Raw genomic sequence first — 16,492 nt, forward strand, 5'->3', positions numbered from 1 at the left:
CTCCATATGAATATAACAGATCTGGAGTTGTGGCTGTTGCATAAAACTGTCCCTTCAGTGGGACCTGGATCCCTGTCACATCCCTGATGTAACTGTGCTACTGAGACCTTCTCCCAGTGTGCCAGGAAGTGCCTTTCCCCTTCTTACCTACTTACAGGGCACTTAGAAAAGGAAATGAAGAGGCAGATCAGCTCAGGGAATGTATTTTGAACTGCAAATTGTGAATGACAATACTACCAGAAGAATGTTGTGAATAATAGACCTGTAAAAAATAATCTTGATGTTTTGCTACAGATCATGCTAAAGTGCAATTTGTCAGGGGTTTTCCTCCAAACTGAAATGCTGCTCTTCCTGTTCACTGCCACTCAGGATTGAAGAGTACTTTCAGAATCCTTTCTCTTTGGAACTGGATACCATAGGGAGCATTTTTAAAAACTTTAATTTCCTTGTCAATTTATTTAAGCTCAGATTTTAAACAAAAAAAAAGTAGTGTCATGTTTGCTTGAGGGTCTGAGAAGAGCATCTGTGCAACCAGTGTTTGAAATAAGTCTGAATTGGGAAAAGCTAGACCTAGTGTAACATCTCAGCCCACACAGAGCACTTGGTTTACAGGTCTCTGTCTTAAGAGTTTCACCACATTTCATTAATTTCTTCAGGATTTAACTTTTCACACCATCTCATCCACAAAAAGGATTTTTTACTCTGTACAGATTTCTTTTTTTCCATTGAAACTTTGAGTCAAAACTGAAGAAATATTTTCTTCCAGAAATGCCCAAGAATTATTTTGTATGTTAATTTATTCCCATATCTCATTGAAATATTTACTTAGCTGCAGTTGCTCAGGCAGAGTGGAGTCTGAGCCATGTGGTTTTCCAGTGAATGTGATAAAAACACAGCCTTGGTCGAGCTCCACCTGTTTTTGACAGGATGCAAAACCCCACTCCATTAATGTGAACATGCATTTGCACTCAGTTTAAACATTGCATATGCTCCTTGTCTAATTCTAGGTGACTCTGAACATATGAGCTTTCATTTGCTGGCTTTTAGCTGTGCATCCCCCAATGCAAAATTAAAAATAACTGTATCCATATAAGAGCAGAGCACTTTTTCACTCCAGCCTCTTCAGTGTTGTGTGTTCACAGCCCACAGATGTCCCCATGTGCATCAGCTGGTCACCAGGCACGTGTGGGCTGCAGCACTGGGGTCCCTGAACCCCTGGCACAGCAGGGAGAGTTGGTCCTTCTGAGGAGAGCAGGGCCAGGCCTTTGGGGATGCTCAGCCCAATGCAGGCATCCTCAGTCCCTGGTTTAAGAGACAGTCTGCTATAAATAGCAGCAGTGCCAGTGGAAAATAGAACTAGTACCTGCACTTCTGTTCAGAGTCATGAAACAATTTTGTTGAGCTCTCTGTGGATCAGAAAGGTCCTTACTCCTCAGTTACTCCTTTCCAAGATGTCTAGCTTATGTTAGATTTGTTCTAAAAATAGCAAACAAAGTTTTAAATTTATCAGTTTCTCATAAAACATTTTGGGCTTGCTTTTATTTTGCCTTTTTTTTCCCCTTTTCCCCCAAAATTCCAACTCTTCCTAGAATTTTCAATGTTTAGCATTATAAAAGTAGTTTACTGCAGAGCATACCAGATCATCATTTGAAATCAGATTTTCTGGCATCATATAGAAAACCTGCTGTGGACAGTCTTGGTTAGTTTTGCTTTTATTATCCATTGTGCACTCAGAGGTATTACAGCTGTCTTTTGGTTTCTCCCCAGGGATTCAGTTAATCTTACAGTGCAGCCACAACATGTGGTGTGGCAGTTCAGTTTCTTCTGGAAAATCTTCTTTGACTCCTGTTGGGGATGGCAGACTCTCAAGAGGAGAACAAAGGGCTTAAAGAAATAACCCAGTGTCCAAATGGGCAGTGGATACACATCTGTGAGTGGTGTTGCTTACAAGAGATTCATGAGGTATAAGCAATTTCCACAAAGCTTCCTGGGTGTATCAGTGCAATAATTTGGGTACTCAGAGCAGGACTGTCATTGCATGTCAGCAGGATCAAACCCTGGGCCTGTGGGTTTGACAGGTGGGATAAAAGAATAATTTTTATTTTGTAGCACTAATGTATTCTGTATATCCTGAGAGGCCTGACTTCTTAAGCAGCACCTGATCTCCTACCTCAAAAGCAGAGGCATATGGTAGAGGGAAGAAGTTTGATGTGCACAGACGTATTGGCTGCTCATTTTAGACAGTCCTCCAGGTGCACAGAATGGCTCTAAATCTGACCTTTGTCACAACTAATTTATGCTTTAGCCTGTATCTAAAAGGATGGGTCTTGATTTGAGATCATGGTGAGTCATTTGGAGTATTTCAGAAAAGTAATGCAGAAAAAAATTGTGTATGTTCTTTGGGAATAAGAAGGGGGAATTCTGAAGTGTTATTTAAAAAAATAGAGATAAAGGTGTGTGATTTGCATGTTTAATTTTTGTGATAAAAATGGTATGGATTTGTGTAAAACCATACCTACAGTATAGCTCCTGTATCCATGATTGTGATCCTGTCCTTATTTCTTCAGTATTACATTTCATGGTCTGTTGAAATCATGTTTAGGGGGATAAAAATAGTATATCTTCTGTTGTTTTGGCATCCAACCTCTAATTTACAAATATAATTTATGCTAATCTTGAAAGTGCTTCTCAGATACAAAGTAAAATGTGTCATCCTTAGTATATGTGTGCATAATTTATTCTGATGGGGAATAGACATTTCAAAGCCATTTCAGCCCTTCATATGCAGAACATTTGATATGAGCAGGGCAGCTGGATGTTCTCTGCTGTAAGAGCAAGGAAATGGTTAAAACAGCAGCAGCTACTGTCTTAACCCAGAAAATATAAATACACCACGGGATAAACTGTGGTTTGCACAGTCAAGCCAGCTTGTACAAGATCCTTGAGTTAGGTATTTTTATTCCTTTTGTTTTGCTGATGATTAGTCATTTCTGCAGAAAATTCTTCCTATGTTATCAGTTAATTTTTTAGTGACTTCTGTCTCTGACTCAGATGGCTTCCCTGGTGGATTAGAAGCGTGTCAGGGGGGATTAGCTCTGCGTGGGCTTGCAGCTCTCCGGAGGGAAGGAGCCTGCCCATCCATGTGCTTCACTTGCCCTGGAACTCCCAGCTCTCCCCACTTCCACAGAGGAGCCTGCAGAGACTCCCAGCTCAGGTTCTGCCAGCAAATGACCCAGTACCTGTGCTAAATCTTCTTCAAGCACAAGAGGAGCGAGCAGCTGATCTTGAAATTCTTTCTCTTGGCTACCTGGAATTCCAACACTTAAAAGGATGGTGACCTTCTGTGGTCCCTGACTGGAATGTATCACAGCAAAGAAATTAAAATACCTTCAAAGATGACACATCCCCAGCAGAGCAAATCCCCCTTCCTCCTGCTTTGGAGGTCAAATCTTGTAATCAGGTGTAGCTCTCTTTTTGAACTTGTGCCAAAAAAGCAGAAAATCCCATGTAAAGCAGCACAGGAAGAGAAAAGGAAACCATACAAAGATGAGGAGAACTATGAAGTGGTTTTTAGTGCTGGAGGGACGAAAATAATCCAGTGCAAATTTAAACTGATAGGAGAATTTTTGCATGAAAACCAAGAACAAGAGTTGATAGATGGCTAGGAAGAAAATCCATCTCCAGGGTATTCTGACTTTATGGTCTCAGTCCAAGATTTCTACTCCTTACAGCTGCACTGAGGAATTTAATTCTAATTTTGTTTATAGTTAAACAATGACACCAAGTAAAACAAAAGTTTTCATACAACTATTAATTTTTTTCCAGGAATTAATTCAGTTTCTGTCTGGACCAAGTAATGAAACTGCACAGCAAATTAAAATTGTTCTTTGCAATATTAAATAGGAACAATGCAAACTTAAAAGACCACACTGATTGATGCAGACCGTTTCTGGATCCTTTCTGTTTGCCATGTATTTTTCATCAATGTGATGAAAATTTATTTGCCTTAGTTTTCTAACTTAACAACTTGAAAATATGTTCAGAGTCAACAGGAACATTATGACTCATGGCAAAGCAAGGACCTTCCCCATGCTGTTTGCATTTAGAGTACTTTCTGTGTTCCTTTCTAATGTTTAATCTTCCTCTGTAACTTTCACTCTTGTAATGTGTAATGAAATGAATAATATAAAAGGCTTTCTCCTCTGTATTCTCCAAAGATGTTCTTCCATTATTCTGTGCTGTAGTTACATCAGTACTCCAGTATCTGCTCAGTGGAAAAGAGCAGGCAGAGCACCAGAAGTGAGCTGTGAAGTGGGCAGCCCTGCCATGACCTCTGTGCCAGCAGGCTGACACTGCTGTAGAAGCAGCCAGCCCAGTTCTGACCTCAAAAACTCAGCTGACAGACAAAACCTGTATGGAGATGAAATGAGACTCATTGGCTCCATCAGTCAGATCTCTTGTTCATATTTTAGAAATGAAAGCTGAAATCTTGCTGTTACTGGTTTAAGACAGATCTGAGTGTTTTGGTGTTTGCTGTAATGATTTAATTCCATCACTGTGTGGGAGAGGGATGGATCTTGCTTCCCTTGCAGTGCACCTAAGGAGAGAGTGTGTAACCTGGGAGCATTGATGGGGTGTGTAACCTGGGACCTGCTGGGCTGGGGCTGGACACGGCCTGTAACGTGGTTCTGAAGGGAGAGATGGTTTACAGCAATCTTCTTCAAGGTGCCTGACACTTGACCCTTTTCTCCACCCGTGGCACATCAGTCACTACACCTGGGCAAACAGTGAAGTGCATTTTCAGCACCAAGTCAGCTTTGATGTGTTTGACGTGAGCGATCATGCGATTAATTTTGTTGTTATATAATCATGGCTCTCTTTGCAGACAATTGTCTTGCATTTTTAACAGTTATTTAATGCTGTACATAATTCTTTGTCAGAGAAGCATTTGATCCTGGCCAAGTTCAAATTGAAACTTCCCAGAGGAATAATCCAAATCTGCATTTCCACTTCTATTAATAAACTGTAATACTGGTAGCATAACTCACATAATACAATTTTGAAATGAGATAGAACTCATTATCAGTACACAGAGTCTTACCTGTCAGAGTGAGACCTACACAGTTCCTTTCTCCCTCACTGTCTCTGTAGTCATGGCTGCACAGCAAGTTATGTGTAAATCTTTGTCAGTTTGTTGTGCTGAAGTGGGACACATGCTAGCCCCAGCTAACTCCTGTGGCTGTGAGCAGGAGTATATCAGTAAATCCTTTCACTCTGTCTGGGTTCATGATGTAACAACAGCAAGACTGTGCATTGCACAAGTCCAAATGGACCTTCAGGATGCTGCTACCTGTGGGCAGGGTATGCCATATTTGAAATCTGCCATCCTGCTTTTGGTTTTGTGCTCTGGGTGAGAGTTTGGAGTTATTCCTTTCTGTACACACAGGGGATTTTGGTCTGCCTTGCTGAGGTGTGAATTCATCATCCCACTGTGCGTTGTGCTGGTGTGCACTGGCCAGAGCCAGCTGGGAAACACCCACTGCCCTATCCTGGGGATTGCTACCAGTGTAGGGACCAAGCCTAAGAGAACAGGGAAGGGAACAAACCTAAGCCTTTTGTAAACCTGGTCAATGACCAGGGCCCAGGACCAAAGACTGGAGGCTAGTCTTCTTCAGCTTGTGGTTTACAGAGCTAAACCAGCAGCTAAGTGTTGGCTCCTGCATTCAAAGACAAACGGATACTCCTTTAAATGTGGCTGAAAACAGGGAAATGGTGCTGTACTGGTTTTGCCTGGTCGCTGAACAGAGGGTGTAGGAAAGCCAGATCAGATCTATTCCAGCTGTGACGCTGAACAGCAACAAATTCTGTTCCCATTTATACCCACAACCTCTCTCTCACCTGGCTGTAGGCTCTTTGCTCTGAAGAAAGTGTAGGAAGCAGGTGAGGGTTTCATCTATGTTGAAATTAAGTAAAGAATGGAAAATTAAGGGTGGGAGAAGGATTTGATTTAATTATTTCACGATACAGTGCATTTAGACACCAGGAGTACATTTTGTAAGTTTTAATTTCTGGAATACAAGATGCAGCAGTTTGGCAAAAAACGCCCCATGCTTCACATAAATGCAGTTCTGTGTATTCTAAGGGTGAAATATATCACCTCAGGGGGATTTGTGCAAGTCCATCCAGCTTGCCATAAGAACCTGGCTTTTGGCAGGATGGTTCCAACACCTTCACACAGCAGTGAAGGAAATGCAGTAATCAAATAATGTAAACTGTTAAGAATTGTCACATTGCAGACATGGCAAACTGAAATTTTCCTTGCTAAACATGATTACCCAATAGACTTAAGAAAGGAAGCAGACTCCCCACCTGCATTCTTCATCATATTTGGATAGTAATCTTCTTTAAATAATATGACAGGCTCTTTCTGTAGTCCAGTGTCAGAGGATTATATTATTTTCAGAACAATTTATGAAAGATTAGTGGAGGCATAGTTAATCATTCAAACTAACTACAGGTTTTTTAGAAATATTCAAATGAAGGAATTCTACCTCTTGATCTTTCTGGCTGCAAATCCCTTTGGAATTGATGCCAATTAGGATTTAGTAACAACTTGGCTATGGGCATGGACCAGTGTGTGCAGGCATGTGTGCACACATTTGCATATGTGGGTAGGTGTTAGTGCCCCTGGAAAGTGGCACATGGTCAGTTAGACCTGTTCTGTTGTTAACCAGTTTTGAAAGTGGGCATCTCCACTTGGAGAGGAAATGGGATGAAAATGCAGAGAGAGTAATAATCAAATAAAGCTTCTGCTTTGTTAGGCACAAAGCTGTATATTGCTCATTGCCAGTCTGATGGTTTGAGGACAATTAGATACAGCTTGTGTTTTACCTACAGTGAAGATGGGGTGGAAATGAGGTGGCCTTGCTTACTCTTCACACTTCTGAGAAATGTTCTTGTCTTTTAAAAAAGAAGGTGTGTTCCAGCACTAAATAAACTTCACCAGACCAAGGCAACACCAAGTAAGAAACTTTCAGAGAAGCACTTACCCAGCTTAGAGCTTTACTCTGTGTGAAGGGGAAACAGGAGCTAATTAGATCTTTCTGATGCTTCACAGTTCTTGTGCTGACATTTCTGTGTGCCCACAGTGGTACCATTTCAAACCTCCTTGCAAACAGGCCCACATTGACCTGTGTGTGTTGCTGAGTTTCTTTGCATAGTCACTGACTTGCCTGAACTGAAATGTGCTGTTGGTTTGCAGTATAAACACCAGTAAGAGCTGTTTTTCAGAACTGATAAGCATGAGTGGAACAGGAATAATATCAAATTCTCAGTCATGCCACCCACAGAAAAATGCAGTGCTTGGTGTGGTAGCACTTGTTTCAACTGAACTTTCCTCCTTCTTTACCTGTGTTTGTCAATGGCTGGAGGTTATTTTCTTCCTGGTGTCCCACCTGGTGTTCATGGCCTTTTCATCTCCTACACTTGTAATTTACTAGTCTGAAGCTGCTTGTGTTGCAGATTTATGTGGAGTTGATGTGATGTTGAGTTTCCTATAGCCAAGTAATTTTTAGAACATTTCTTCTCTACCATTCTTTAGTCTCAAAGGAAAAGATTGATTGGATGCCATGAGCCTTGTTTTCCAAGCTACATGAGCATCCCTAGTCAAAGATGAGTTTCAGGGAGTGTGGATCAATACACCCTGTTGCATTTCTAAAGTGTTATTCTTTGCCCTACTCACAGTCTCCTGTTCTCCTGAAAACTCAGTTCTGACTTTCAATGTTTGAAATTTGTTCTGTAGAAAATTTCTACTTACAATACTATGAAATACCTGACAAATCCTGTCTTGATTTCTTTTGTAAAATTCTGAGTGCTTAGCAGTGTATCTTTATCTCAGTCGTTGGCAGCTCATATTGAAAAATAGACTTTTCTAGTAGTCATCTTCTTTCCAGAGAAGAGCATTTCTTGTTTTCAAATTTAAAAACATGATCTGCTTGTCACAGGCAGAGCTGAGACCCTGGTTCTAGATATGGTTCAGGCAAAGGAGGACCTTTTGCTTAAATTTGTAATTTCTCTTACAGCATAGGTGGAGAAGTAGCAAGAGGAAATGAAGGCAGCTACGTGGGGAAACACTTCCGCATGGGATTTATGACAATGCCTGCTCCTCAGGACAGACTGCCACACCCCTGCTCCAGTGGCTTCACTGTCAGATCCCAGTCTCTTCATTCAGTTGGAGGAACTGATGATGAAAGCAGCAGCTCTCGAAAGCAGCCGCCTCCAAAACCGAAGCGAGACCCCAACACCAAACTGAGCACCTCGTCTGAAACTGTCAACACTGGGACAACAAGCAAAAGTGGGAAACTACCAGACAGGACTGAAGGTAAACACTAATTCTTTGGGGAAAAGGGGGTTGGGTCTTAAGATTACCCTGTTGCATTTAAGAATTACCTGTATGTCTCCCTATTTGTGTAACAGTGCTAACACAGGTATCCTAGACCACTCATGTCTAAATGCTGGACCAACTATCCAACTGTTCTGGATAGTTTTGCATTTGACATTTGTCACAGAACTGCACCACTTACATGGTCTGGATGTATACTGGAGAATGAGTTGAATTTATTCAGAGTGAAGGGGGAAGAGATTGCTGTCAGTTAGACTGTAAGCCAATGTTATCTGCCCACCAGCCAAGGACCACTGACTATATCATTAGCATGGTGCAAACCACAGCTCTGGAAAATACTCTCCTCAACAAAGAAGTGAAGAACAGAATTAATAAAAAGAATACCTCATGGCCCTGAAACTCCACAGCAAGGAAATATCATCCAAGAGTAAAAATTTTAGCCAGGATGATATAATGGATAGCCCAAATCTTCTGTTTGTGTCTGAATCTACATTTTCTCTTCCTGGTCCTCCCAGTTACATTTCAGCCAGAGCAGCATTCAGAAGAGAATTAACAAATAGTTTTAGTAAAGATATTGCTTCCTTACTCTGCACTGCTAAAGATGAGCTAATGCTGTAGGGGTCATCTCCTTCCTTTATTCCATGCTGTAAATACATTCTGTGCAGCAGTAGGACCAGCAGTACTCTCTCCTACAGAGATCAGGATGACTCTGCCTCACAGTGGGAGCTGTAGGAAGAAACCCATAAGGACAAATGGTTTTGATCAGTGCTGGTGTCTCCCACTGCTGTGTTACATATCAGTTTGACATTTGATGCATTATGTTTCCTCCTAGTGTGTATCCCTTTGCTTGGTGCTGTGGCCAGCTACATTCATGCTCTGACCCCCTTTAAGCAAATCTGCTTTTAAAAAGTTGTCAGTGATAACAAAGATGCCAATGAATGTGTAAATCATGGTGGCACATATGTCTATGATTGTGAAGTTGAACAGAAGTGCTGAGCAAAGCTGTGGATTTATTTATGCTCTTGGTAGTTATTGTGCATAGACATTTTTCATTACTTCCATATCTTGTCTTCTTCAGCGACCATGACATCGGCTCTATGCAGACTAGCATGACAAATGCAAGCATTAAGTAACTCTCCTTAACAAAAGCAGTTTTCCACAATTTTACTGGACTAAAGGCTACACAGAAACAATTTAACTTTGAGATTTAAATTCTCTTATCAGAAAGTCTTTCAAATTTTAGTTTAGTATCAAGAGGCACAAACTTCTTGGTCTGATAAGCTCTGAGGGAAAAGTCAGGAGCTCTTACATTACTCAAAATTTCTTTTTAAAAATACATTTTAAAGTATTTTTAGAATTCTTTAATATGTCTCTTAGCACTCTTTCTCCCTGAATCTGCCCAACCAGAATCACCAAGACTACATGAAGTTTGTTTTGCGCACAGGGTAGTAGGAAAGGGTTTAATGTTTTTTAATTTGTTTAATGACTGTTCCTGTAAGTGTGAATTGAGTCACACAGTGCATGGTGCTGTTCAGAATAGCTGACTGCAGCACTATCTCTAGGATGATTAGGAATGGATTCTGTTTTACATCTATATCCCAGCCCTTTTCCTCATTTGCTGAGAAGCAAGAGAACTTGACAGATTTGAAGTAGCAATACTAACAATGATAATTGAAATACATCCAAGTATTTTGCCAGCCTCACAGGAGTCATAGCAGATCCCTTAAGAAGGTTTTGTCCTCACAGAACTAGGTTTTCTTCAGCATTATTGTCATTCTGAAAAGTTCTGAAAATTTTGTTTCCTTTCCTTCATCTTCTTCTGCCATCTGAAATTTGAGTCCAAGAAAGGAATATGTAGTCGTGTCCCTTCTGACAGATTTCAAAGTTCAAAATTCATTGACATTTCTGTTTCCAAAGACATTTTTCCTCCTCCACTCCATGCAGGTTGAGCTTGATCTATCCCATCACATGAGGCTATGAGTGACATGTGTGGTACTGCAGCATTGTTCACTCTGGTTCCTCTGTATGACAATGGTGCCACACCAGAGTCCAGGTATTGCAGAGTGCCTTGGATTCTCACTATTGTCATCAAGAGCTGAATATTCATAGCAAGATCTCTGCAAAGAACTGATGAATGAGTAATACTCCATCACCAGCATAAAAGATAATACCTAAATGTTACTTTTCAGTGTGAATAAATGCCTTCATGGAACATTAAGAATCTCTCTGATGTTTAATTTATGACACGTATTATGCTCATTCTGCTGCTTTGCAAGTAGAGCAGCAATGGGCACTTTCAGGCTAAAATGAAGAAGTTCCTGGAGGTTTTCAATTGACAAAGCCCTTTAATCTTAGTTGGTTTTGTGTGTTCAGAATGCCTGCCCTGCTTCTATGTATACTGGGGTTTCACCAAAGAGTTTAATACATAGAAATATCAGATTGCATGTCTTTTGTTTTGGGTTGGGTTTTTTTTAAGGGAGCAATTTTTTAGCACAGATATACTCAAGGGTGTTACAATATCGTGTTTTGATGAACAGACTGAATTTTTAAGCTGCTTTACTCTCAGTAGGAGAGGCTTTGTTATCAACTGTGCACAGCAAGGTAACTTTTTTCTGATGAATTTTCACAGTAATTTGGCTAATATAGGAATGTTTATCTAAAAACTATGGTCATACATTGATGAGAACCTCTAAAGAGGAGCAGAACAGATGGAAGCCAAAGTTCATTGCCTGCAGTATTGATATTAGACAAGCTTTGTTACTGAATATGAAATTATTATTGTTGCTCAAAAATAAATTCCCAGCAAATTTAGTATATGAAATTTTGCTCAGAGAATCTTGTGCAACTCTGATTCTACTGGTCTTGTTTTTTGTGGGCTATTAGTTATGTTTTTACCTATGTAGCAATTCTCATTCTAGTTGTAAACTTTGAATTGAAGATTTTGTAAGTCTGCCTCTTCCCAATTTCAGGTGAGAAATTCCATAGGATACAGTATTCATGTTTTCTTTTGGATGTCTTTGAAAGCTCAGGTCCAAGAACAGGCATTTTTAACTTTCAGTCACTGTTGTCTATATTGTAACCAAATATTTGTATATGCATGTGTCTCACACATTTGCATGTACTTGTGGTATTTGCAGGCTGAATGACTACAGCCTTTTCCAGGAACTATGGGAGATCATGATTAAAACCCCTATTGTTTCTGCATCAACTACCACGGAATCTCTACAAAGGATTTGTCACAACTCCTTTGTTGTTCCCAGCACAATTGTTTCATGGCAGTGCAGAATAATTCAGATTATAATGTCCATTGTCTGATCTGGTGGCTACTTTGAAAAGGAATTAGCTACATTTTCTAGACAACCAGGGACAGCCTCATTGCTCATTTTTTTTACTTTTTGCTTTTTGGTAGTGATCCTCTTTATACAAATAAAAGCAGTAACAGATAGTAACTTTGATACTCTTTTTGATTAAAAATATTAAATATTATCCCATAATAATATCTGCCATGACATTAGATTGATTTGAATATGTCTGACTTCACTGCAGGAGGGGCAGAATAAATTTGGTCATGAGCTGGAAGGACCTTTTCCTCCTGAAGCACAAATAGCAGCAGTAACACCCCCACTGGTTCTGTGCACTTTTCCTGTAAGTGCTCTGGCTTTCATATTTGTGGGAGTGTGAGAATCTTCCCTGAAGCTGCAGTGACACATATTGGCCCTGTCTTGTGCAGCAGCACTTGGGTTAGTTTTGTTCATCCCAGCCTACCTTGGCTCTGCCTGGAAGAGCCCTCTCCAGCCTGAAGGCATTCTTCTCCTTGACTTTATCTTTTTTGCTGTGTTTCCACCCGTTGTTTCCCTTCTTGTGCTTTAATATTCCACTTTTTACTCTTCTGGCTGCCTCTCATATGCACCCACTGAACGCCTTCCACCCAATGCATTTCTTCTCTGTGACAGATTTCTAGAAAGAGTTTTTTAAAAATGTGGGTTGTCTTTTCTTCAGAGTTTTCAAACTCTGGTAGGAACAGCAAACAAATGGAGCTGTGCCCCATGTATCACACATTGGAAGTGAGAAGGGAACTGAAAAGGGTAATTTAAAATAACATTTCAGCATAGAAGGCATATCTAATCTTGATCCTGAAAGGCTCTTTATTGCAAAAATGCAGGAGAATAATGAATTGATTTGTTTTCAGTGCCCAGTCTCACAGAAAAAGGAAGTAATAAAACAGTATAATTGGCTGATGTAACCAGCCTCAAGCAGGGTTTTTTTATATGATCATTGCTGCAGTGCAAATAAAAACAAAAAGATGTAAGTAAACTGCATTTTGAAAGTTAATTTTTCATTCCAATTCTGCTTAGTCATATGGAGTACTACATTATATAAAAAATACACATGAAATACATAGTTTGATTATAAAATTTAATTTATGTCTGCATAATACACATGTGTAATGAGAAAGCAGGTTCTATATACTTGCATGTACATATAAACATGCACACAGATACCAGTTAAAACTCAGAATAGCATTTTCAGAATTCTATTCATGGTTGTAATTCTGCTGCTGCTAGAGCAAAGGAAATTTTACCTCTGATTTGAGAAAATACTTGCAGGAGACCTACCTCTTGAACCCACTCAATTTGTTTATTGTTTTCTTTCCAAGTGTCTTGGGAAAGAAGATGTCCTTCTTGCTGCTGCCTTCTAAGCCCTTGGAGTGAGCTCAGCAATTTCTAAGGGTGGACAGCTTGCAAGGAAATTTTTTCTCAGGAGAAAAGCAATTACAGTAATTGTAACTGGGCTTGCAGTCCAGTCGGTCTCTCTCATAAATTCAGTTTTCTGTCAGCTGGACTGGTGGCTCTTCATTGTAAATTTGAACTTTTGTTACTCTCATTACGCAGAGTTTGGATTAAAGGGATTTAGCACTTTGCTGGTTTACATAGAGCTGGTTTCCTTTTATTTCCTACCTTAGTGAATAATGTATTTAACCTAAACTTTGAAATAGTGTCCTCTGTGGTAACCATGACATGTCATTCCTTATAGACAGATCTTATTCCCAGATATTTTCATCCATGCCTACTAAAGGAAGAAATATCTTTAATGAGCCCTATTCAGACCTAACCAGTCTAAAGGGACTGACAGATGGGTTCTGGTGGGTTGACCTGTGGGCAGTTTGAGATGCTCCTGCTGACATGGCAGTCCAACACTGACACAGCACAGTGCAGTGTTTTGGGGATGTGGCTTTGAGGAATGAGTGCTGCTGCACCCCGTGGCAGGAGCTATGGCAGAGGAGCGGGGAGGCAGCTCTGGGGAGCAGCATCCTGCAGTGCAGCCTGTCAGAGCCCTGTGCTCTTGCCATCAGCTCCCTGGCAGCCTGGGCCACTCGTCACTGTGGCTGCAGTGCTGCTGCAGTGCTGGGATGTGGCCTGGGAGCAGGAAGGGCAGCATGGCAGAACAGCACAAGGGTGAGCTGCCTCCTGAGCTCCAGCTCCAGAGCATCCTCCCTGGGCAGGGGCTCCTCAGCCAGTGCTGTCTGAGCTGCACTGGGTCATTGTGCTGAGAGGCCTCAGTGGTTGCATACTGTGCACTGTATATTTTACAGCTCATTTCCTCTTTCCTACAGCCTGCACAATTTGAGCACAGTTTTTCCCTGTGGGAAGCTGCAGCTTGGTTCACATTAGCTGTAGAGATATAATGTGAGCTGCTGTTGAGCCATGTGTAGAGCAAGGTATTTTCCTCCACATACCTTAACCTGATTCTTGATCTCAATGCTGTCTTACCCATAATTGTTTGTATGCTGCACTGTATCCCTTGCAGCCTGTGAGGTTTGAGAGAGCTTAACTTGAATCTGTGCACGCTGGGAGAAGGGCTGGCACTGATGCAGGGGAAGGTCAGAGGCAGAAAAGTCAGAAATCACAGGTCTTGTTGTCCATAGAGTGAGGTGGAGTTGGCTTTCAACTGCCATGCCTGACTCCAGAGAAGTGTGTCCCTGTGTGTCCAGGTGCCATGGGGATGGATATGGTGCCTTCAGCAGCATTAGAGCCATTCAGCTCCTAATGGAACCCTGGCATGTCTTTCCCTTTGCTCAGCCCTTCCCCTCCCAGCCTCCTTGCTGCCCTGGGGATCAGAAGGGCTGAGGGCAGCACTGGCCTGACTGTGCTGGGATTCTGCCCAGCAGCTTGTTCCCACTGACCTGCATTCAAACAGGTAGGACATGCCAAAGATTTTGTTCTGTTCTCTAGTATTTAATAGCTTAGAGACTTTCAAAGGCTTTGCTTTTTGGGTGGTGGTGGTGGTGGGAGTAGTTTTTCAGTGCTTTGGGATTTGGTTTTCTCTGCTTTTGCTGAGATTTCAATTTGCCCCTCCCTGCAGCAAGTCAGTTTTCAGATTGCAGCTTCCAGAGCTTCTTTACTTCCCTGCATCACCTTCTTCAGCCCTTCATCTTTCCAGGTCTGTTTCCTCATCCCTCAGATAAGCAAGGGCAAGGGGAAAGGAGGGAGCTAACATAGCAGCTCTTATAGCTGTTCTAATAGCTTTCTGTGCAGAGCAATGAACACAATGTGATTTTTGGAGGGATTTATAAACAAGTTTTGAAGCCACAGAGGGAATATGTTCTTACCCTCAAGGCGCATATGCATACTCATTAATGTTAATGGAAGCTGCAAGCATTGAACAGAAAATAGACCAGGCAGTGGTAAAAGACACAAAGCTCTGTTACCCACTTGGGAATCACACAGTGCCCAGGACTTGGCAGCTGGTACTTTAGCTCTGTTCTGCTAGTCTAGCCTGTGTACTTGGTGACTTTTTTTTAGTTCTTCTTAATTTAACAAAATTGCTTTATGTATTCCTCCTTGCTCTTCTCACAATAAGATGTTGCTCATTTGCTGAGACTCTGCACCAGAGTTAAAAAAGCCCAAATTGAAGTGTGCAGCTCCCCTGCAGTACAGCTATTGCTCTGCTCTCAAGAGTGATGGAAGCTGTGATGTTCTTGATAATGGAAAAGTCTTAATAATGTGAGTTCAGGGAGTGTTTTGCTGATTTACCAGATTAACTGCAAATGCAGCCAGTCCAGGAGGAGCTGCCTGCCCTCAGCTGAGGCCAGGAAGCTCTGCTAAACATTTGTGACTCCTGCTGTGAGCATGTGGGCTTTTCTGCACTCTCAGTGCAGAGCCCCAGTGCTCCAGGGCTCAGGAGAATTTATAAGCCTGGTCACAAGGCCAGGTCCAAACTGCCCTTACACCATTCTGCCCTGATTAACTGGACCATCTCAGACCTAAGAGCAGTGCCGGGCATAATGCAGTCACAGTGTATGGGGGATTTTCTCAGGCTGCTGTCCTCTGACTGCTCAGGTCACTGTAGCCCCTGGACAAGCCAACAAGGCAAGGAAATGTGAACCACTTATTCATGCAGTTACCTGGGATCTAGGACAGAGTATTAGCGTGGGTTTCACATCATATGAAAGTCACTGGGCTGCTTTTAGAGCCAACCCACTCCTGGAAGTACTTCACAAGTGTTCTTTGAGGTGTCCAAATCAATAATCTCTGCCAGGAGGACCAGACTGAAGAGGGAGTCTCTGGAGAAGGCTAAAGTGTGGGTGGTCTTGTTCACTGCATGGTTAATTTGCAGTCTCAATAGACAGACCCTATGTAACTGCAAGGTTATAATATCAATAAACCTATTCATTGTCAGCAGGTCACTGTAAGTCATCATGTTTGTGACTCTATTTCATTTTTTGTTTTATTTATACCTCAGGGGACCATAATACTGAAATATTATGAGCTGAAATACTATGAAATACTAGATTCTTGCATTATTTTGCTTCACTGAAGGGCTCTGAAGTCAAGGCCAGGAGAGGAGGGGATGAGAAATCCAGGTTAATTCTCTTGCCTTGTTTTGACAGCACATCACAAATTGTTAAGTAAAATGAAATGCCTCTGAAACTGCAAAAATAACAATCTGAGAATACTCCCACTACACTTCTGTTTTGCATAGGGGTTTTGGCATGTTTTTCTGTTTTTCTGTTAAAGGCATTGTGGACAAATGAGTAAGGGCTTGAGGGATCAGACTGAAATCCTAAAGCCCCTGTTTACTCTCAGAGCT

General features: G+C 41.4%; 1 protein-coding gene across 1 annotated transcript in view; it reads left to right on the forward strand.

Moving 5' to 3' along the window:
- The window catches only part of NYAP2 (neuronal tyrosine-phosphorylated phosphoinositide-3-kinase adaptor 2), a gene marked incomplete at its 3' end in the record, with an annotated part of 121,262 nt that overhangs the window by 45,602 nt on the left and 59,168 nt on the right, over nt 1-16,492 (forward strand). The window contains exon 2 of the mRNA XM_084212457.1: nt 8,082-8,380. Coding sequence (XP_084068583.1) covers nt 8,082-8,380 — 299 coding nt within the window. The remainder of the gene's footprint in view (nt 1-8,081; nt 8,381-16,492) is intronic.

Source organism: Fringilla coelebs, assembly GCF_963513975.1.
Source record: "Fringilla coelebs genome assembly, chromosome: 10".
NCBI lineage: Eukaryota > Metazoa > Chordata > Aves > Passeriformes > Fringillidae > Fringilla > Fringilla coelebs.